This window comes from Brachyhypopomus gauderio, unplaced genomic scaffold, assembly GCF_052324685.1.
Source record: "Brachyhypopomus gauderio isolate BG-103 unplaced genomic scaffold, BGAUD_0.2 sc361, whole genome shotgun sequence".
NCBI lineage: Eukaryota > Metazoa > Chordata > Actinopteri > Gymnotiformes > Hypopomidae > Brachyhypopomus > Brachyhypopomus gauderio.
The window spans coordinates 20508-43737 of NW_027507182.1; the positions used below are offsets into that span (position 1 = coordinate 20508).

At 39.6% G+C, this 23230-nt stretch overlaps 1 protein-coding gene and 5 long non-coding RNA genes across 8 annotated transcripts; 4 read left to right on the plus strand and 2 right to left on the minus strand.

Annotated features, from left to right (window-relative positions):
* Positions 1-63: 63 nt before the first annotated feature.
* Positions 64-5962, minus strand: LOC143505044 (ubiquitin carboxyl-terminal hydrolase 42-like). Its single transcript, XM_076996090.1, has 9 exons — positions 5754-5962; positions 3679-3720; positions 3346-3555; positions 2461-2571; positions 2257-2356; positions 1270-1337; positions 1022-1092; positions 594-676; positions 64-193 (listed from the first exon to the last, which is right to left on the minus strand). The coding sequence occupies exons 1-9, from the start codon at positions 5833-5835 to the stop codon at positions 79-81; spliced, it is 882 nt and encodes a 293-aa protein (XP_076852205.1). The 5' UTR covers positions 5836-5962; the 3' UTR covers positions 64-78.
* Positions 5757-9274, plus strand: LOC143505045 (uncharacterized). 2 transcript variants are annotated; one of them, XR_013127743.1, is made up of 5 exons: positions 5757-6494; positions 8478-8564; positions 8648-8885; positions 8956-9079; positions 9177-9274. It is a non-coding gene; the product is annotated as an uncharacterized LOC143505045 (long non-coding RNA). The 2 variants fall into 2 exon arrangements; XR_013127742.1 differs by having other exon boundaries at positions 8648-9079.
* Positions 9275-9665: 391 nt separating this feature from the next.
* Positions 9666-10683, plus strand: LOC143505043 (uncharacterized). The gene is made up of 3 exons (XR_013127741.1): positions 9666-10289; positions 10365-10488; positions 10586-10683. It is a non-coding gene; the product is annotated as an uncharacterized LOC143505043 (long non-coding RNA).
* Positions 10684-11078: 395 nt separating this feature from the next.
* Positions 11079-12113, plus strand: LOC143505042 (uncharacterized). Its single transcript, XR_013127740.1, has 3 exons — positions 11079-11698; positions 11774-11897; positions 11995-12113. It is a non-coding gene; the product is annotated as an uncharacterized LOC143505042 (long non-coding RNA).
* A 1240-nt stretch (positions 12114-13353) lies between these two features.
* On the minus strand, positions 13354-15356 carry LOC143505052 (uncharacterized). The gene is made up of 3 exons (XR_013127746.1): positions 14852-15356; positions 14244-14510; positions 13354-13908 (listed from the first exon to the last, which is right to left on the minus strand). It is a non-coding gene; the product is annotated as an uncharacterized LOC143505052 (long non-coding RNA).
* A 131-nt stretch (positions 15357-15487) lies between these two features.
* LOC143505048 (uncharacterized) lies at positions 15488-22119 on the plus strand. Of its 2 annotated transcripts, XR_013127745.1 has the most exons (4): positions 15488-16243; positions 16509-17841; positions 18227-18323; positions 18801-22119. It is a non-coding gene; the product is annotated as an uncharacterized LOC143505048 (long non-coding RNA). The 2 variants fall into 2 exon arrangements; XR_013127744.1 differs by having other exon boundaries at positions 15488-17841.
* The last annotated feature ends 1111 nt before the right edge of the window (positions 22120-23230 follow it).

Here is a 23230-nt window from a genome sequence, read left to right on the forward strand (position 1 = left end):
AACAGTTGTGCAACGGCATAGATCACGTGAAACGACTAAGGAAAGTGTACAACAGTGCGGCAGAATTAAGTACGGTGGTCAAACCTTTGCAATTTTGCTTCCGTTGAAGTCGAAGCGCTTTAAAGCAATGGTGAGCACATTCGAGCTACGGTGGACTGTAAATCTTTTTGAGGCATGAACCATTTTCTTACATCTACAAACACAACCAAATTCACAATGAGGACAGAAAAGATAATAGGCAACACAGACCACAGTAAATTCACCACTAGTGGTCCCATGACAACAAATAGAGCTTGGTTTATCTCCAGAGATAAACCGGTGTGCCTCAGACTTATCCAAAATAGACTTGCCGTGTGTTAAGGGACAGAAGTAAAGAGCACCTTTATCCCTCTTATCCATTGGTTTCAAAGCCCTCTGTAGTACGTGGCCGAAGACGGCTTTTTGAGTTTTATGTGAAAATATTTTGAAAATGAGGCTGGCAGTTTGTATCCGCCTTCCTGAGTCTAAAGTTACTGGTCATGCTACTTTTGGAAAAAACACATGGTTACCCTGTTGGACAGCATGGTGGAGCAGATCTGAGCTGGGACACTTACTTGGTGCACTTGTAGGCATTGTCTCCATCAAGCTGCTCAGGCTTAACAAACTGCTCAAGAGCTTTGGTGATGGTTGGAGCAGTCTACAAAACACATGTAAACACGCTTAGGCACAGACACAGGGCTAAAGAAAATCTTGTCAAACTGATCCCATGATGCTTTACATCTCAGACACCAGTTTGGGACAAGCAATTATCAATTCACTGAGTAATCATTAATTCACTAAGACAGCAACTCTCATACAAGACTAAATTGTAAGCCAGACATGCCATGATTAGCAGACCTAATTAATAATCTAAACAAATGTCCACCTCACACATGTACACATGCACGCACACACTTTAACAAACTGATAGAATCAATTTCAAAGCCCAGATCATTTCTATGGACATCTTTATAAAAGATACAACAGAGTGACTGATGGCTACCTCAATGTCCAGTGCAATGTCCAAATACTGATCAAACGTATCAGATACTCCATTGCAGTTCAAACACTCCACTGTGAAATCAGAAAGAATATAATCAATTTAACTGATCAAAAACATCTCAAATAGCATTGCCAGTCATACACATTGAACACTTATGAAATAAATAATTTATAGTAACATTTTACAGTAAATACCATTTTACCATTTGATGTTCACAAATTGAAATGAAGTATGACTGACAAACTCACATCTTGACCTCAGGTAACCTCCAAATATCTGATGGATCAGAGTGGTTGCCTGTGTTTCCCTGTCCAGTCTGATTAAATAAAAACATCAGACAAGGCAGAAAATGTAATTTATTCAGATAGAAACTAAAACAAGAAATTAAAAAGAGAATATAAACAAACATGCAATTGTAAGAGTACAACCTTTAAGTGTATCTAAACGCCTTTCTGAATAACGCTTTCTAAAAGCACAAAGCAGAACAGAAATGAGGTCTGACGTGAAAATTGCCAGAAACTAGAACGACGCAGCGATTCCCTGATGGATTCATCTCCACACGTAACTGGTAAAGTCAAACGCTTCGTTCTGAATGTAGGCTGCTGGCTGGCCAGTAGTGGAGAGATGTTGAGAAGCAGCAGCTGGCACCGCATCAAAGCAACTTGGGAGAGAGCGCACAGCCCACATACAGAGCGCTGGTGGACTAACGTGTTAGCCACACATAAACAAGCTGTCGACTGTGGTATGGAAGAGAGGGGTGAGAGTAAACCACCCTGTATGCCTGTGCAGTTTCTGCACAAATGCAGAACTACTTCTATTTTCTTAGACCAACCTGGCCTCATTTAGATACAGGACAATCTTAATAACTGGTGGATACATCAGCAATTTTCTTCACACCGGTATCAAGCACCAGTCTCCGCTCTTTTTTCAGTCAGTGAAATGGAAAGCACAAAAAACGCCAAAAAAGGACCCTTGGATCCACGTATTTACTCTCCAAATAATATTAATAATAATAATAATAATAATAATAATAATAATAATAATACACCTGACTAACAGCCACAGCTGCACCTGCTAGAAGTGACATTTTTAAATATCTGTCTGCAAGAAGAGTCAAGTAACAATTCTGCGACCCACAGATATCCAACAAACATGCTAAGAAATAGATGAATGCTAAAATTTCAATAATTTAGCAACTTGAGCAATAATATAGGGTGTGGTCCAAGTAAACATACATGCTCCAAAACAGGCAGGACTCTTGCATAGTGTCCACTGTGTACCGCAAGAACTCATGAGCGTCTTCTTGACTCCCAAAACAGAAATGACTTGCAATACCTTTGAAAAAGAAAAGGAGATGGACCACAATTAGAAATGTTCATATTTAACGGTGCTCAAAGGAATATGATGTTGCTTTTGTCCATCACCATTTGCATACTCACATTTTAGTTCATTCAGCACACTGATGGGTTTAATGACTTTTCCTGAATTGGCAAACACCTGGGTGATGTGATTCTCCATGATGCACATCATGCAAAATCCAGGTTCATGACCTTCGGGGGAAAAAGAGGACTCAGAATTAAGGCATAATAAATATACAGATGGTATCACTAAATACCAGTAGATAATCTTGAAAGTTAATAAGCAGTTAATAAGCAGGTAATTAACACAGCCATGTTTCCAACCAAATGTTTTCTATGTATATCAATTAGAAAACCTTTACGGAAGCAAATAACATTGACAAACTCACAATAATGTTAAATAGTTTGTACAAAGGACAACTGCACCCCTTGGTTGATAAAGACTTCATTCAACAGATGGGAAAACATACAATAAACCCAAAACATCATAGCAAATGTTCATCAGATCTGCGTTTTGTCTTACAGCATTACATAGAAACTCTGAACACATTGTGAAATTAAGGACTGTGTGTAGATCATCCTGAGATGATCGAGATACTGAATGAACTGTTGCAGCCAATGGGAAGAAGCACACTCTGCTCCCAACAAAGACACCTGCTGGTTCATGCAAAACAGAGGCCTGCTGACACCTCTGTTAACACCTTTTATTGAACAGCCCTAAATATCGTCTCATACCAGTGGACACTCCATTCTTTACCCAACATTGGTCTAGACAACCAAGCTTAATTTCTGCTCCTCTCTTGTGATATTAGAAATGTTAGACAATTTACTCTTGTTCAACTTGCAGTCAGCTCATATAAGGCTGATTACATAATGATGCAAGAACTAAAACAGGCTACGTTGGATATGTTAAATACTTTAGAACCAAGATGTGTGGCAGGAGGAGAAGGATGGGGAGTGACTCACATGTTGTGGAATGCTCTCTGGACAGCATGTAGTTGGCGAGAGGAGCAGTGTAGGAGAGACACTGAAGGGCAGAGTTTAAAAAACACGTGTTGCCCAGGTTCTGTAGACCTGCTCCAATACGATGGACCTGGTTCCAATTTAAACAGAGGTGTTCTGCTGGGAACAGGACCATCTGGGGTAGAGGGATGCCATCGCCACTGGCAAGCACCACTACATGGACAAACAGAGGCATTCGTTACGGCTTTCGTACAGCAACACGGTTGCTTCAGAAATGCTTGCAGGACACAGAACCGGTGCATCCCTGGAACATGGAGTAAACGGTAAAGTACTCACCAGTCTCCTTGGGCTTATCTTCTCCATGGTCACTATTCATTCCTGCCAGATAGAATCAGATCGTTGAAGTTAGATGCACTTTTCAAGAACTCACCTGTGGTAATTGCTCAGAATGACACAAACAGAACATACATGCTGGCTGGGGGGGGGGGGGGGGGGGGGGGGTCACATTGTTACAACTATTACTTGAGGTCTACTGCCTCAAGCTTGTACGATAACCTGTTTTGTTACTCAAAATCAAACAGTAAAATGCCCTCAAATTGGATACTCCAACCATTTTTTGGTACAGTTCACTGTTGAGAAATTAGTTACAGGTACATGCAGACATGGACGTAATTTTGTAATAAAAAGTGGGGGGGGTATTTAAATATTTGGTTTTAACCGTAAAAACTGGGGGGGTCCAAAACTGGCTTTTGAAAAAGTGGGGGTGACATGACCCCCCCTCCCCCCCCAAATTACGTCCGTGCATGCAGATACACAGGGTTGCCAACTCTCACGCATTGAGCGTGAGACACACGCATTAGACCGTCTTCACACGCTCTCACGCCACACATACGATTTCTCAAGCCGGAAAAAAATCTAGTTTATTTACCTCTGATTCACATCTATGATTCAATGAGTTACTAGTTCGCTCTGGTGCCAACCACTGGCGATCGATCGCGATATAATACTTAATTTGTGTCCATTTTACACCCCGGCCGGTGACAACTTACGTTCGCAACCCCCCCACCCACCCACTGCGTGAGAAATCGGAAGTGTGGCGTGAGAGCGAGTGAAGACGGTCAAATGCGTGTGTCATTTGGCAACCCTGTTTTAAATGCAAAACACCAACCCAGGGCACAGAGGAAGCATGAGTCTATAAGATCATCAGGTCTATAAGAAAAAAAATAGAGATAAAAGCTATCACAAATAATTAAATACAATTGATTTAAATAGAACAAAAATTAAATAATGAAATGTTAGAAATAAATTTATAGAGGAAAACACATTATTAAATTTTAAATTAAATGTAGACATTTAAATAAAACGTTTGACGTAAAAGATATAAAGTGCATCAAATCAAAGCTACAGAATAGCTGTGCTTTTCACTTGAGAGCTAAAACAGCTGAATAAATCTGTAAGGCATGGGAGCACATTTTTTCTGTTTCTGAAAGTGACTATAATCTGTGCAGATCTCATGACTTCAAGAAGTTTATTCCTCTTATATTCCTTTATTCTTATTGTAAGTGATTATGAACAAGTGATTATAAGAAGGGCTATGGTGCCATGTGATGTCATTAGAATGTGGGGAGAATGCATAAGAATTTGTGATGTCATGTCATGAAACCCGTTTCTTTTTAAAAATGTTTATTTGTATTTGCATTTTCCATGGCAACATGGAGAATGTTAACATGGTGGGATTTATGAAAATTGTGCTGAGTCAAAGAAATAACCCATGCTCCATTAATTATAATAATCAAAATGTCCTGTACACATGAAATAAAGAGCTTGAAAGTCACCAGTAGAATACATATATATATATATATATATATATATATATATATATATATATATAGGTTATTTTTCTAAACCTTAGAAAACTACATACATGTGTATATTACATTTTTAATATAAATAAGCCTATGGAAATCAATACTCATAAGCAATGTTCACTAAATGTACTGTCTTATATAGAAGTATACAGGGTTGCCAACTTTTGAAGATCGCTTGGAGTGAGATTTGAACCTGGAGGAGGTGGCGAGTGTAAATTGGTGGCGAACGTAAGTTGTCGACGGGGGGTGAACATAAAATGGACACAAATTAAGTGTTATATCGCGATCTATCGATAAAATGGACACAAATTAAGTATTATATCGATCGCCGGTGGTTGGCGCCAGAGCGAACTAGTAACTAATTGAATCATAGATGTAGATCAGAGATAAATAAACCGGATTTTTTTTTTCGCCGTGAGATATCGCAAGTGTGGCGTGAGAGCGTGTGAAGACGGTCAAATGTGTGTGTCTCACGCTCAATGCGTGAGAGTTGGCAACCCTGAGTATAAAGTTATGTACAGTATATGAACATTTTTTTCTCACCATGAGTGGTAAAATCTGGCGTGTCCATGACGTGGTTCTGTTCCTGCCCAGGCAGGTCAGTTATCAGAGGGTAAAAACTCATTCTCAAAGTGAAGATTAGAAAATCGCATTAGATTGTAAATCGCAGAGCAAAATCTCATACGACCGGTTTTGAGCTTTTCAGCATCGAAACTGAAATCCAAACATTCCACCTTCCCAATCAAACATTCAAAACCAAACATTCTAAGTGGCTTAGCACGCGCGATGTCACGACTTCCAAATGTTTTAACCAAAACACCAAATCAGCCAGGCTGCTACAATAACCTGATGAATATGGAGCTAAAAATATGGAGCATAAATATTTGAATCTGAATTTTGTATATTTGTATTATATTTACATTACATTTAATACACTTGAAATATTTAATGGCGTAATTCATACATTTGAATTTTAACAATGCTTTTTTATGTTTTGAACTTGCGAGATGGTGAAATTTGCTGTTGGAAAAAAATAAATTTCAATATTACAACTTGCATTTTTCACATGAAAAAAAATTAGATCCTTAAATTCAAATCGCTATGATTCAAAACTCAGAAATACAGATTCAGACCCGCGATGAAACATCCGGGCTTCTCAGGAAAAGTAAACCTTAGAGCAATCCAACGCATTAAACCAATCACAGCGGTGCCTCACTCTCGGTCGCGTCTGTGGGTGAAGATCAGTCGCGTTTGTGGCGGAGACAACTAATGGAGCACAACGAGGTAAGTGCATCCAAAGTTATTCAGATTCAACGCGGCAAGTTTGATGTGTTGCGTTACGTAACGGTGGTTGCGTTATAACGCGGGGGAACTTTAGCTAGTTAGCTAGCTTGTTAGTAGAGGTTAACTAAGAGCTTTGGTTGGTATGAGCTGCTCTCATATAAAGAGTTTGAAGTGTACTGATTAACATTATCGTTTAAGTATGTGTTTCCCTGACGTAGTAACATTCATTTGTCAGAATGGTTGTAGGATAGAAAATAGTTAATTTTAGGGCATAAAACAATCAGGGTCTTGCTGGTTCTAGTTATCAGAACTAGCTACAGGCTGTAAAACGGGCAATACGTTTAAACTTCGCGTTTGGACCGTTCAAAAGTATCGTAGTAAATGGTTTGCTATTGGCAGTTAATGTTTTAAATGCATATAAAAAACAAAGGCATAGCAGAGTGTTTCAGAAGTTGTTCATGCCGCCATTTTATACATGTTTATTCATTCTTGTTAAACCCTTTATTTTCTTTCCACGATTGGCAGCATGGCGGGAATGCGTAGGATGCAAGAAAGGGTACAAATATTAGTTGTGTTTTCTTTGTGCTTGTAGGGAAATGCAAATGTTATCAGGTCCACAAGGAACCTGTTGTCCTTGTTGACCTCGCAGTCAGGAAGTGCAGCTGGCCCTAGTCAAGATAATGTCAGGTCTCTTATATATTTTAATGTAGTGAGCTAAATATTTTGTACTATGTGCTACAATACAAATAATATGTTGTGGTCAAATTTGTGAATAATGGAAATAATGAAGATAATGAAATGAAATTTTCAAGGAAGGAATAAAATACAATTGGCCTACAGGATATGGAACCACATCAACATTACTTTGATCAATACAGGTCAAATGTCAAGGTCAAAGATTAAGGGAGGAATTACTGGTTATCCTTTCTGTGGAGCGTCTAAGCTACATGTACTCGACCTGCAGGATGCGCGTTTTTGTACTGAACAAATTCACTCATTGCCGGTTCTCGGATGGTTATGAAATTTCACATGGTAGCAGTTAAGAGTTTATAAAATCTTCCTAACCATGAATTAATTCTGCCTTCGAACAGGAAGTTACTTTATTTAGCGCTTACAAATCACCTTAATCTTCAAAACTCCAGAACTTTTGATCTACTGAACGGTATATAACAGAACAAACACGAACATGTTCAACAAGATTTGATATGTTCGAAATTACGTAAATCACATAAAATTAGCCACTAATTCATTCATTTTAAGTGCGAGTCCAGCGAGACCACGAAAAAGTGGTCTGAAATTGCTGTTTAACAGATTTCTTCTTGAATGGGATACCAACCATAGACAGTTATTTCTGTTTCACTTATTATTGGCATCTAGACTAAATAATGCTCAACTGAATCTGAACTCTGTAGAGAAAACATATTTACCTTCCTTAAAGTGCTTTCAGTGCACCTTCCTGATCATGTTTCAACAGTTATACAGAAATAACTTCTGGTTCATTTGCAGCAAGTATAGCCATTATCAGTAAATATTCATATCAGTAATTTTTTCATCACCACCTAAATAACTAGCCCATAGTTAGTTCATTGATCTGATCTAAGAAGTACCATGCTCAGTTATTTATCAATTGAATCTTCAAAATCATGTCTAGCTTGCAAGATTTAGGCTGCAGGTGTTGGGCTAGACGTTTCTGTACCTTTTCAAGTCAAAAATTGTAAAGCATTGTAAAGCTTTTTGTATGAAAGAACAGTAGGAAATGTCTAGTCAATACAGCAAAAATATAGTCTGTAGTATTAATAATTTTAACCCCAAGAATTTGAGCCAAGATCTTTATTGTGGATGATAATAGAATGACCCTAATTCAGTTTCTGATATTGGAGGACTAAGTCCAGCACACCACCTTCAACTTGTTAATTGTTAATTCATTTACACAACTTGTTAATTTCTGTGTTTTTATCTTTTAAATTGTGTTTACCATATTAGGAGATGTTGCTGTTGGTGAAGGAGTGACAAGATACTTCTTTTCAGCAATTATTCAAAGGCTTAAAGCTGGCTTCAGTATTAATCTAGGTATGATGATCATTGTTACATATGTTTATTACTTTTTCTTGGAATTAGAAATGTTGACATTTGTGTCCATCTTTCAATTACAGGAAATACCGAAAGGACATGCCTATTTGAAGGTGAACCTGATCATCTGGTCCCTTCATCATCCCAGTTCCTCATTGAGGGTGACATGTTTCTAGTAGCTGGACGGATGCTGGGACATTCTTACATGGGGGGCCTCGGCTGCCTGGACTCAGCAGAGCAATTGTCCATGATTCACCTGAGACAGCCACAGTGCAAATAGAAGATTGTCCTGACCATGATATACGAGAAATCATCAAATTGGTATGTACATCATGTGTTTTTTTTTCTTTCTATTTTTATTGAAAAAGTTGTTGCAGCCATTTATGTCCAGGTTGATGGAGATGATGAACTCAGTGAAGATGAATGCCAGGCTGTCCTTGAATCTTTCTTGGGATCTACCTGGCCCAACCAATACAAACAGAAGGTGGCTCTTTGAACGCCTTTTGTCACATGCGGTAACATGCCCTATCTACACATTCCATTTCACTGCAAATTTTAATACATTACATGAAATTAAGCAGTATTGTATTGTGACTTTTGCCAAATCTGCAGGTAATTGGTAGACGATTGCGTCAGTTGAAACAAATTTGGAAAGGACTAAAGGAAACCAAGGTGTGGTCACTGTTGATTGAAAGGAAAGATGTGCAGGTTTTTCCAAAGGAAAGTGAATATTCACTTATGCCACAGGTATGTTTATGTACATATTTTTTAAAGAAAACAATTTTCGATAACACATTTATGTGGTGTACATGACCTAGACATATACAAACGGCAGGAGTCTTGAGTGCTTTTGTTTTTAAGATATTGCTCCCATACATACGCTGGCCCACTGAAAGCAGTGCAGATGATGATGATGACGACTGACCACTGGAAAACAAGTGTCGCATCTCGGGATATTTTCAGCAGTTCATTGAGACTGGTATGAGTTTCTTTCAATTATTATTGTGCTGTTAGCTTGTGCTGTTAGTGTTGTAAGTGTAGCTTTAGCACCTCCTATTAGTGATTTTGTAAATAGTCAGTAACATCACAGGAAGTAGAAAGTTCATGGATGTTTTACATGTGTTTGATGACTGACAGATAATCCACATGCATCTGCCTTCATCCTTCGTCTTTCGTGGTATCGTCTGTATGTATATTGTTTATTTACTTATATTTAGTTCTATCATGATATATTGCAATATCAGATAAATTTATTCTGTAGCTGTCATATATTATTGAAGCCAAATGTTTATAGTGCACTAATACAGTGTCAATGTATGCTATGTTACACTGTAGGGACCGTGTATTATTACAATAGTATATGTTGTAATTGTATTTTGTTGTAGTTTTTATTCAGTTTCACACTGATGATGATCATTGTTACACATGTTTATTACTTTTTCTTGGAATTAGAAATGTTGACATTCGTGTCCATCTTTCAATTACAGGAAATACCGAAAGGACATGCCTATTTGAAGGTGAACCTGATCATCTGGTCCCTTCATCATCCCAGTTCCTCATTGAGGGTGACATGTTTCTAGTAGCTGGACGGATGCTGGGACATTCTTACATGGGGGGCCTCGGCTGCCTGGACTCAGCAGAGCAATTGTCCATGATTCACCTGAGACAGCCACAGTGCAAATAGAAGATTGTCCTGACCATGATATACGAGAAATCATCAAATTGGTATGTACATCATGTGTTTAATTTTTTTTTCTTTCTATTTTTATTGAAAAAGTTGTTGCAGCCATTTATGTCCAGGTTGATGGAGATGATGAACTCAGTGAAGATGAATGCCAGGCTGTCCTTGAATCTTTCTTGGGATCTACCTGGCCCAACCAATACAAACAGAAGGTGGCTCTTTGAACGCCTTTTGTCACATGCGGTAACATGCCCTATCTACACATTCCATTTCACTGCAAATTTTAATACATTACATGAAATTAAGCAGTATTGTATTGTGACTTTTGCCAAATCTGCAGGTAATTGGTAGACGATTGCGTCAGTTGAAACAAATTTGGAAAGGACTAAAGGAAACCAAGGTGTGGTCACTGTTGATTGAAAGGAAAGATGTGCAGGTTTTTCCAAAGGAAAGTGAATATTCACTTATGCCACAGGTATGTTTATGTACATATTTTTTAAAGAAAACAATTTTCGATAACACATTTATGTGGTGTACATGACCTAGACATATACAAACAGCAGGAGTCTTGAGTGCTTTTGTTTTTAAGATATTGCTCCCGTACATACGCTGGCCCACTGAAAGCAGTGCAGATGATGATGATGACGACTGACCACTGGAAAACAAGTGTCGCATCTCGGGATATTTTCAGCAGTTCATTGAGACTGGTATGAGTTTCTTTCAATTATTATTGTGCTGTTAGCTTGTGCTGTTAGTGTTGTAAGTGTAGCTTTAGCACCTCCTATTAGTGATTTTGTAAATAGTCAGTAACATCACAGGAAGTAGAAAGTTCATGGATGTTTTACATGTGTTTGATGACTGACAGATAATCCACATGCATCTGCCTTCATCCTTCGTCTTTCGTGGTATCGTCTGTATGTATATTGTTTATTTACTTATATTTAGTTCTATCATGATATATTGCAATATCAGATAAATTTATTCTGTAGCTGTCATATATTATTGAAGCCAAATGTTTATAGTGCACTAATACAGTGTCAATGTATGCTATGTTACACTGTAGGGACCGTGTATTATTACAATAGTATATGTTGTAATTGTATTTTGTTGTAGTTTTTATTCAGTTTCACACTGATGATGATCATTGTTACACATGTTTATTACTTTTTCTTGGAATTAGAAATGTTGACATTCGTGTCCATCTTTCAATTACAGGAAATACCGAAAGGACATGCCTATTTGAAGGTGAACCTGATCATCTGGTCCCTTCATCATCCCAGTTCCTCATTGAGGGTGACATGTTTCTAGTAGCTGGACGGATGCTGGGACATTCTTACATGGGGGGCCTCGGCTGCCTGGACTCAGCAGAGCAATTGTCCATGATTCACCTGAGACAGCCACAGTGCAAATAGAAGATTGTCCTGACCATGATATACGAGAAATCATCAAATTGGTATGTACATCATGTGTTTAATTTTTTTTTCTTTCTATTTTTATTGAAAAAGTTGTTGCAGCCATTTATGTCCAGGTTGATGGAGATGATGAACTCAGTGAAGATGAATGCCAGACTGTCCTTGAATCTTTCTTGGGATCTACCTGGCCCAACCAATACAAACAGAAGGTGGCTCTTTGAACGCCTTTTGTCACATGCGGTAACATGCCCTATCTACACATTCCATTTCACTGCAAATTTTAATACATTACATGAAATTAAGCAGTATTGTATTGTGACTTTTGCCAAATCTGCAGGTAATTGGTAGACGATTGCGTCAGTTGAAACAAATTTGGAAAGGACTAAAGGAAACCAAGGTGTGGTCACTGTTGATTGAAAGGAAAGATGTGCAGGTTTTTCCAAAGGAAAGTGAATATTCACTTATGCCACAGGTATGTTTATGTACATATTTTTTAAAGAAAACAATTTTCGATAACACATTTATGTGGTGTACATGACCTAGACATATACAAACAGCAGGAGTCTTGAGTGCTTTTGTTTTTAAGATATTGCTCCCATACATACGCTGGCCCACTGAAAGCAGTGCAGATGATGATGATGACGACTGACCACTGGAAAACAAGTGTCGCATCTCGGGATATTTTCAGCAGTTCATTGAGACTGGTATGAGTTTCTTTCAATTATTATTGTGCTGTTAGCTTGTGCTGTTAGTGTTGTAAGTGTAGCTTTAGCACCTCCTATTAGTGATTTTGTAAATAGTCAGTAACATCACAGGAAGTAGAAAGTTCATGGATGTTTTACATGTGTTTGATGACTGACAGATAATCCACATGCATCTGCCTTCATCCTTCGTCTTTCGTGGTATCGTCTGTATGTATATTGTTTATTTACTTATATTTAGTTCTATCATGATATATTGCAATATCAGATAAATTTATTCTGTAGCTGTCATATATTATTGAAGCCAAATGTTTATAGTGCACTAATACAGTGTCAATGTATGCTATGTTACACTGTAGGGACCGTGTATTATTACAATAGTATATGTTGTAATTGTATTTTGTTGTAGTTTTTATTCAGTTTCACACTTTCTACATTATTAAACCTGTGGACAACCTGTGGTCTTCAGAGTATTAATGGAAGAGAAGTGTTCAACCTTGCTGCCAGTTCCTCCTCTGCACAGTGCAAAGTTGGAAGGACAGTACAATTATGGTGATTGCGTTACATTTTGCTATTGTTTGTTGGTTGGCGAGTACATTATTTACATAGCCCGCTAGCTAGTAGCCACACGGCAATCGCGGACAATCTCTAATAGTAGCAAAAAAAAAAAAGATGCAGCTCATTGTGAGCTATTTTTAGAACAGGCCCGCGGGCGACTCATGACGTCCTTGCGGGCGCCATGTTGGTGACCCCTGCTCTAGAGGATCTGTTGATTTTCTAAGTGGAAAAAATTTTCTTTGACCATGGTTACATTTTACCATATATATATCCTATATAGACATAAATATATATATATTAGTGGTGGGCCGTTATCGGCGTTAATGCCGTTAACGGCCCACCACTAATTTTTATTATTACTTTTATTAACATGCTGACTGTGCAAGCATTGTTACAATTGTGCATGTCTTTGAATGTCTGTTTACATTCTGCAGAGAAGTGTTTCTCTACTGTAATGCATAAACCCTTTTTTGTTACCATACACCACCTTTCATTAACAAAATATTGGTCACAAGTGACAATCTTGGAAGTACATAAACTTTTATTTGTGTTCTACTTGACATTGTGAATTACAAATAAAATTGTAATGAATACATTTAAGCTTTTATGGGATATCTTTATACTTCCTATTAGGAAACTACTAGTTTTAAGACATTGATGAAAACTTAAATGTTTAAGGCAATAGTGTCTTAACATTTCCAGTCTTTTCTATTTGAAAACGATCCACTGCAGCAGTTTTCTTGCCTTCACCCCCATCATCCTCCAAAACACATTCATAAACCTCTCACTCAAAGAGTCTGGTAGAACTGCACAGCAGCCATGTAGATGTCAGCACCACGTGACTGTGATGTTGCTCTGGGGTCAATGAGGTCTCTGAGTGCTGTAAACTGCTCTGCTGTAAGTGGACAGCCTGTTGCAGCAACATGAATTCCAGCATTTCTAATGTGAGGTAACCCACTGCTCTCCCAGTCAATCTCTGGGATGTCCAATGCCTAGATAAAAAATAAAAAAGCAAAAATCAAGGAAGTGCGTTGTACCAACCAATAGTTTGAGATTTCTTATAGTACTTAAACCTGACCTGGCTTAAACCAGGGGTTCTAAACCCTGGTCCTGGAGTACCTCATGCCCTACATGTTACTATTTACCCTGCATCCATACCACCAAATACGTTCATTAACAAACCCTCTATTAGGTTAAGGAGGTGTGTTAGAGGAAGAAATACACAAAAATATGCAGGACTGGGTAATCCAGGGTCAGTGTTGAATCAAAAAAACTTCCAAGTGTATTAGAGTAAATACAGACATGTGATGGGTAACAACATACCCACCTCCTCATTTTGGGGCTCCTGAACTGGCTGATAAACGTGTCCTATTGCCCACAGTTGGTTTGGAGTCCTGTTGCCTTCTGGTGATTGTCCCAGCCATCTTGAAAAATGTCTAGGTCATCTTGAAGTCTTGGTACAAAGGTATAATGGCAACAGAAAATGTATGTTTGGTCTGCCATGTCAAGATAGTTGCCTTCCTCAAGATAGTGGAGGACATCATAGTACACGCTGGTCACTGCAGTCCACACATCTCTCCATAATCTCTCGATACTAAAAAGTAAAAGTACTGCACCTCAGAAGACAGTAAGTACTGCTGTAGTAGCCTCCATTTACAATATGGAATGGTCCTGTTTCGAAATAATTACTTATAGAAAGCATGTTAGAATTCCTGAATAACATTAAAATTTGGGTTAAGGCCAAAACACAGGTAAAAGCATGTAATTTTTAATCAACTAAAAGCGTTAATTGTTACATTAAGAGCAGAAAAATCATCAAAGCCTACAATGTTACTTGAAAACAAGACTACAGTTTGTGTATCCTTAATCTCAGAGATCTTCACAGGATTAAAGAGAATATGAGAATGTCTGATACATATTTTGGTTTAAACGCACCGCTGGTTGTGGACACTTTTTCCAGAAATGAAACTGCTCCTCCCAGTACCACGGACTGAACATGAAGCGTGCTATCTGGACATTCTCAACTCCCTGATCCCCCCTTACTCTAGAATGTTGCAGAATATATAAAAATAAAAAATATGTGAATGGCACAATTATTAACTTAATGGTACATATTTGCTACTAAGCAAAGCACTAGCAATGGCAAGGTCATGGGTTTGGCTGAAACAATTGTGAAAATTTTGTAATTAAAAGAGCATTTAAAAAATATGTAAAATATTACAATATGCTCAACATTTATTGGAAAAAAAAATTAAAAGCTTAAAACAGTGTAATTGTCATTATGTGCACATTTTATAGAGTACTGTAACATACCTAAGAGGGAAGCCAAATAATAACAGTTTTCACATTGACAAGGAGTTAATGCTGGTAATGTAAGAAATAAAAACAAAATTTAAAAAGGTACTGCAATTCAATGTATATATATATATATGTATGTGTGTGTGTGTGTGTGTGTGTGTGTACAAAAACGAAAACAGTAAACACTTATCAAATATACAGAGAAGTATACAGATGCTGTTTGAAAACAACCCCCCCCCCCCCCCCCCCCCCCCCCCCGGACACCATCTTGTCAGCTACAGCGCTGCCCTATTACACCGTATCATCTGCCACAGCGAGACCTGTTCCAGAGGCCCGCCTGGGGCCTGCACCCGTTCCAGAGGCCCGCCTGGGGCCTGCACCCGTTCCAGAGGCCCGCCTGGGGCCTGCACTCGTCCAGCCATGCAGCTGTCCATCTGGTCCCTGTGCATGTTTGTCTTACCATTGTGTTAACCTCTTCCCCTACTCCCAGACCGCTCTCTTCTTGACTTCCATCTGTCTTCCTCCGTTATCCGCTCTGTCTCCCCCAGGCTCATTCCTATGTCTCAACCAGACCCCCCACGTTTGCTCTACTCCTCAATCCTGTTCCCTTGCCCCAACCAGTTTCCTGTCCTGGCTGCCCATTTGGGTCAGAGCACTCCGCGGGGTGAGACACTTCTCACCCTCAGTGTTCCCCTTCCTTGTATTGTTTACCTGTTCCATGCCTGTTCAGCCCCTCGTTTGTCATGTTTCATCTGTGTCATGTTCCTGTCTTCAATTAGTTTACTCTAGTCTTTGCCAAGTCTGCAGCCATCTTTAAAATGAATGGTTCATAACAAAATGGCAGTGGATTCTGTATATTAATACAAGCTTTTCATGTGTACAAAATTGTATGCGTTTATGGTAGCTTATGTTTGTTGAGGGTTTTCTCTTAACCCTCATGTTGTCTTAATATTCTGTATATACCCCGTAAAAAATGACCATGGCAAGGAAAAACTCCAGGAAGAACCCATTCTCCATTGGGCGCCCAAGGTAAGTGACTTGCAAACATTAGTTAGCTAACTAAGTTAGCCTACTCTGTACTAGCTAGTAGCTAACAAACCTGTTAACTAGTGGTAATTATAGCAAGTAGCTGTTAACGGAGGGCTATTTATCTAACGTTAATGTAACAAAGTAGTACAGCATATTTTCAGTTTTAAATGAGAATGTCAAGATGTGTCTGTAACAAGCCTTTAGCTCTCCACAGGTGAAGTTGTCAGTAAGCTAATCAAGCTAACTCTCCCCCTTTCAAATGCAGTGTCAGATATAGTGAATGAGGAAGTAGTGGTGCAGGCAAGGTGTTACCGGTCGATGAGAAAAAACGAGGAGCCCCATACACTACAGGTTTCTCAATGTTCAGGAGTCCGAAACGATGCCCTACTCCGTATTCCTTAGAAACATCCACATGCATTAGCCGGTGCCCTCTAGTGCATTATATTTTATTTCTTCTTACACACCTGATAACGTGACCAGTGAAGGTAGCTACAGGGCAAGTGTTCTAATAAACTGGCAACTCTTTGTATATCACAAATGAGTAGAATCAGGTTCACTAAATGAGGGCAAATGCAGAAATGTTAATGCTGTGGGGCAGGGGCGATTTTAGGATCTGGTCTTTAGGGGTGCCCAGCCCCCAGTGCTCACAGAGGCACAATACCAAAGTATTGCGCAGGTACAGAGCAAGGTTTTTGCATAATATAATATTTAAAAAATGTGTTGAGCCAGGGGGTGCTGAGCAACTTCACGGTGGTGCTTTAGCACCACTAAAAATACCCTAGCCTCGCCCCTGCTGTGGGGTCCTCAGGACTGCTGTAAGGATTGCCACATCATTGGACACCTAAGTCTAATGCAGTGCATGGTAGGATTTAAACTGTTCCTCAGTTTAATTTCAGGCACACAAAAAAAACAAATCTCAAAACTATGTAGTGAATAGGGTGCAGTTTTGGACAGTTTAAAGTTTATAATTTGTTCCTTTCAGTTACATTGATCAGCCAATACATGTTGGGTTTCCAAATTTTGCTTTAGTTTTAAACTGAAGCTGCAATACTAATGTGGCTATTAATTACTGAAAGTCAAGAGTCACCTGAATCCTTAAGTTCTATGTCTTGAATCATATCGACTAGTCTGAACTCCCTACAGATCTTGTATGCTGTTTTAGTGGATTGAGGTAAGTTTTGGGCTTGTAGTTATGGAAACGGTTTGGGTGATAATTGGCATCCAGTGATTCAAAGTCTTTTAAGCTTTGCGGCTCCATTTTTTTCACTGAAATAGGGGAAAATGTTTTTGCCAATCTGCTACACTTAAGTGGAAAATTGTGAGAATTAGATTTTTTTAACTTAACCATTCCTTATGAGTGAGTGTATTCTTATAGTGTAACATCTGCATCTTTTATTCTAATGTTGTTGTTCTTTCTTTCAAGGTTGTACTGCAAGCAGTTATGAAGCCTGTGGTGTTAAACAGCTTCGGCTTTGTGTAACCATTTGGTTGCACTGCTTTTTCAAGCTGCACACTACAGCACAATGGGGGCAAAAACAGTGCCACCACCACTATCATGCACTAGTGTCCTTCAAACATGGCACAGACCAAGGAACCAGGTAAGATGTCTGAACCAGTTTGATAGTTTAAAGTTTGCAGGTTCAAATTGTTGGTAAACAGTTGCATCCTGCAGTCAAGCAGTTGGTCTTCACAGTATATTAGTGCCCGTGTACGCCCCATGCTATATACTTATACTATATATGACATTCCCATACTTGCATGGGACTGTTATGTCTGATATACCAAACAATGTCAGTGTCACTGCTGTGAATGTGGTACAGAGGGGGTATTTTGCAGATCAGCTGCGGCTCTGCAGACAGTAATTGTACACTTAAGGTCACTGTGATGTATTGACCTGATAAAATGGCCAGTGAAGGTAGCTACAGGGCAGGTGTTTTAATTAACTGGTAACTCTTCTGGTGACTGTTTCTGCATTTGTTAAAGGGGATTCGTCCAGAACCCATAGATGAACTTGTGGTACGGAAGCCAAAGGCACCAGGACGAAGCTGTGTTAAGTCTACATTCTATCGAGCATACCCAGGTGAGTATTTTAATAATATAATTTGGTATAATTAAGCAATAGAGAGGGACTGTGTTATTCATGATAACATAACACACAACCTCGAGAGTTGCTTTTATACAACAGTTTTTACAAAATAAAGAAAGAAAATAAGTCATAGAAGCCCTAAATGTCATACTGAATATGTCTTAATATTGACAATACTTTATAACGAGAGACAGCACTCGTTATACATGTGGAACTAGTTTTTGGTGGAAGATATTGTCAATATTAAAGCATATTCAATATGAAATTCAGGGCTTCTTTGATTTATCCTCTTTATTTTGTAAAAATTGTTGTATGAAAGCAATAGAACACTTGAGGGCATGTGTTATCGCGAATAACATCACGTCTGTGATGATGATATTCGAAATAACACACTCCCTCTCATGTTCTGTTGTTTTAACATCGCCCACGCCTTTTTAGCGGTTGGTAGGACTGATAGTTTTTGTTTTTTAGGACCCCTTCCTGACCCAGCAGTTTTATCAGCTGGAGCCCTGTTAAGAGACCTTAGACCGATTTCTTCCGTTACCTTCAAGTGCGCAGTTTTGCTAACTCAATGAACCCCCAGTTTCCACTAACTCCACAGTCTACACCAGGCGTACTCAACTAAATTTGTCCGCGGTCCAATTTTGCCAGATACCTGTGACCTGAGGTCCGTTGCGGGGGTGGCGAACGTAAGTTGTTGAGCGGGGGGGGGGGTGGCGAACGTAAAGCCTTGAAAATGGACCTTGAAAGTGACGTACAAGTGCTTGAATTCCACCTTATAAAGGTGTATGAACCCTGAAAACGTGACTTTGTTCATTGCGCTGAAGCGCGGCGCGCGCGAAGTTACAAAATTCGAGAGGTGCACGACCTCGCGAACCGACAGCGCGCGAGGCACTCGCGCACACGCGGAGCCACAGCGATTACGTCATTTTCGCCGCGCGGACCCTCGCGCCGCTCGCGAAGCGTCAACCAGGCAGGCTTTTATTTTAAATTGTTGAGAGGGTGGCGAACGTAAGTTGTTGAGCGGGGGTGGTAAACGTAACACTCGTGACGGAGTGTTTTGTCAATAGCCCTGAAATAAATGCTCCGGTTTTGTTTTGGTCCGTATCCAGTTAATCAGGAATGAGATTGGGTCCGGACAGGACTGCGTTCGGGTCCGGATCCGGACCGCGGTCCGCCAGTTGAGTACCCCTGGTCTACACCATTCGATGAGTTTTTAAGACCGCAAACTACATTTAAGAAAATTATTTCTCATCTATACAACTTAATTAGCTCGGTCCAAACTACACCCTTACTGAATCTTAAAGAACAATGGGAGAAGGATCTAGGTGTGCCCCTGCCCGATGATGACTGGCAGCAAATATTGTATAGGATCCATTCATCATCCTATTGTGCCAGACATGGAATGATCCAATGTAAAGTCTTTCATCGGGTATATTGGACTAAAGTTAGACTTAACAAAATTTACCCAGATGTGGACCCAAAATGTGATCGCTGCCACCAAAGTCCCGCCTCCCTAATACACATGCTCTGGCAGTGCCCATCACTGTTCACGTTCTGGACTGAAATCTTTTCAACACTATCAGAGGTTTTGGAGCTACAGTTTGATCCTAACCCTGTCACAGCCGTATTCGGTGTTACACCACCTGAACTGTTCTTGCCAAAATATCGCTCTGATTTTGTGGCCTTTGTGACCTTATTAGCAAGACGTCTAATTTTATTAAAATGGAAGCTCCCTGCTCCACCCACATATCCCGAGTGGATCAGAGATGTCCTTCTGTATTGTACTCTGGAACGAATTCGATGCACTCTGAACGGTTCTCTCTCCAAATTTGAAAGATCATGGAAGCCTTTTTTTGCTTTTATGGAAAAGCTTTTACTTACAGCAATTCCAGAATAACGATATGACCTCTCTCCCTGTCTTCAAGGCCTGATATGCTGTTGTTGTTCAGAATCGTGTAAAAGCCTGATACAGAGTAAGATATGGAGTGACGAGCTCCTTGCTTAGCGCCTAGGGACTATGTCTATGTAAGGAGGGGTTGGGGTGTTCTTTTATTTTATTTTATTTTTTATTTTATTCTCCTCTCTCTTATTAGTTCACTCACTCTGTGAGATGAATGTGTATGTGTTGTCTTATGAACCTGTGCAATGGAAATCTCTGTAATATATGTACTCTGCTCCCCTATGTTCAGTGTTAAAATTAAAACTGACAATAAAAAGATTTACTCAAAAAAAAAAGAGACCTTAGACCACAACCAGGAATTTGCAAGGTCTTGTGCGGCTTATCTGATATGAGAGAACTGAACCATGTGGGACAGGTCCAAATTTTGAGTCCACTAAAGTCATATCAGTGTCCACCAGTGGTAACACAAGAAATCAGTAAGCATGGTAATGCCCCCTTATTCCCACAGCTTCCAGTACATGGCTAAAATTTGGAACAACATCTTCATTTTGTTCCAAATTACCATCACTTTTACCATTTAGAGAGTTTAGAGATCACTAGTGAGTTATCCAGCATCATTGAGAAGAACACAAGGGGCCTGTCAGAAAATCCACTGTGGAAGCAAGTGCGTCAGCCACGATTGACCTCCAGCAGATTTGGGGAAGTTTGCAATGTTCAGGGGGAGTCATCTAGTCAGGCTTTAGCAGTCAGGATCCTAAAGGGGGTGCGGCAGACGTCAGCCATGAAGAGGGGTATTGACCTAGAGCCAGAGGTCTTGCAGCAGTATAGTGACCTGTGTAATGTAGATGTGTTACTGTCTGGATTTTTAATACATCCTGATGCACCTTACCTTGGTACCAGCCCTGATGCTAAGGTATATGATCCTTCTGCACATCTTCCCTTTGGGCTTGCTGAAGTCAAATGCCCAAACATTGACTGTATATCGGACGCCACACACATCAGGTTCATCAATGGTCAGGCCAAACTGAAAAGGAACCACAAGTACTTTTGGCAGGTTCAAGGCCAGTTGGTAGTAACTGGTTTGCTCTGGTGTGATTTTATCACATCTACCAAAAGCGACCTCACAGTTGAGAGTTTGGCGAGATGACTCTGTGCTCAGGGAAATGAAGATGAAACTTGACCTTTTCTTTTTCAACACCTATATGGAAACCTATCTGAATGTGCAGTGATGGGCCAGCATTTTAGTATTAAAGGGGCTCATATCCTACATTTTTATGTAACATTCTTGTACATAATTCATTGTTTTTGTTATTGTGACTTTATTTTGCCTGCCAGTACAGTGGTACCTCGAGATACGAGCTGCTCTATATACGAGCGATCCAAGATGCGAGCACCGAGACGAGCAAAATTTCTGTTCGACACCCGAGTGCACGCTCGAGATACGAGCATGAACCACTAGGTGGCAGTACAGTACTATATGGAAAAAAAGATTTTTTACAGTTGAAACATGTTCTCTGTTAATTTCTATTGTTCAGCATGTACGTACGTGTGTCCGGTGCATCGATCAGGTTCCTCACCCCCCGTACTCCCTCCCCCCTCCCTTTTGTCTTCTCAGCTTTAATTCGCCTGTCTCGTTTAGACTGTGAAAGTGTTTCTATTGTTAAGCATATGTGTGGTATGTCCGGTGAAGTAGACTCGTACAACACCCCCCACTCCCCCCACCCCCCGCAGCGCCATTTAAGGATTACAGTACGTACTTACTGTACTGTACCATGTTTATTGATACTACTGTACTGTAATAACTATTTCTCCTACATTTATTTTATTGTTTAATTATACATGTTGCGTGTGCCTTTATTAATAAAGAACATGTCTTTTTTCCCCACATTTACGCTAGTTTTGTGACTTTTTTAAGGACCGGAACCAATTACAATACTTTACATTGTTAAATTGCTTCCAGAACCAAGCAGTTCGAGATACGAGCACGGGTCTGGAACGGATTAAACTCGTATCTCGAGGTACCACTGTATACTCAATGTTTTTGTGCAGTGGTTCCCTACCCTAGTCCTGGAGTAACCTAGAAGTTGTGCTTTATGCCCCCATGCTAATATGTATTAAATCTGTATTTATATTACCAGCCTGTTACCTTCATTAATGAAATATGCAAACATTGTGTAGAAAAGGAACATTTAATAAACATTAATCATCAAATGAAATGTATTTATATAGTGGTTTTTACACAAAGCACCCTTATAGAAGTCCAGAATCATCAACAACAAAAAAAATTCTGGTGAGCAAGCCAAAGGCAACAGTGGTCAAGGAAAATCTCCTTCAAAAACTATAGGAAGAAACCTTGGGAGGAACCAAGACTCACAAGAGGAAACATCATCCTGGTGCCATTAATACAGGTAATGAGTGGAGGACAGAGAAGCCTCTTAAAGAAGTTGTTACAGGTCTGTAACAAAAAAAAAACATAATATAAACAAAAAACCTTCATTCCATCATTAAACATGAATAGAACTATAAATAATTTTGTATCTTTGTTTCTTCCAGTGTTAGAAGAATAATTTAGACAGGTACATCACTGTTTAAATCTAAGGGACCTTGGTAGTTGGTCATTACAACAACCGGTAGTCCACAGCAGATTCGCTGAGCCTGAAAGGGTAAGAGGAATGGTTGTGTCCCAGATGTGGTATTCTTTGACTCTTCTGATAGCTCTCTCCACCAGGATTCAGAGACGAGCTATGGCTTGTGTTTTCTCCGTGTCCTCCTTGCTGAAGCAGGTGGATTTCTTGAAGGGGGGGATGATGAGTGTTGCACCAACATCAGACAGCATCTGGTCAATGATAAAGCCCTTGTCTGCCCTTGTCTCCTGGTTCCAGTAGGCTGAGAATTCCAGACTGTCTTGTTATTTCTTTGTCAGACACTGCCCCTGTGAAGAGCTTTGAAACAAAGGTGATTACACCACATAGGGCAACACCTATCAGTGCTCTAAAAG

Excerpts from the sequence above, each read along its gene's own strand:
- LOC143505044 (XM_076996090.1), bottom strand. The coding sequence starts at position 5,835 with ATGAGTTTTTACCCTCTGATAACTGACCTGCCTGGGCAGGAACAGAAC. Across the intron at positions 1,338-2,256 it reads TCCTGCCTGTTTTGGAGCAT|ACTGGACAGGGAAACACAGG; the intron begins GTATGTTTACTT and ends TTATTTAATCAG. Across the intron at positions 194-593 it reads AATGCCTACAAGTGCACCAA|ATGTAAGAAAATGGTTCATG; the intron begins GTAAGTGTCCCA and ends TTGTGTTTGTAG.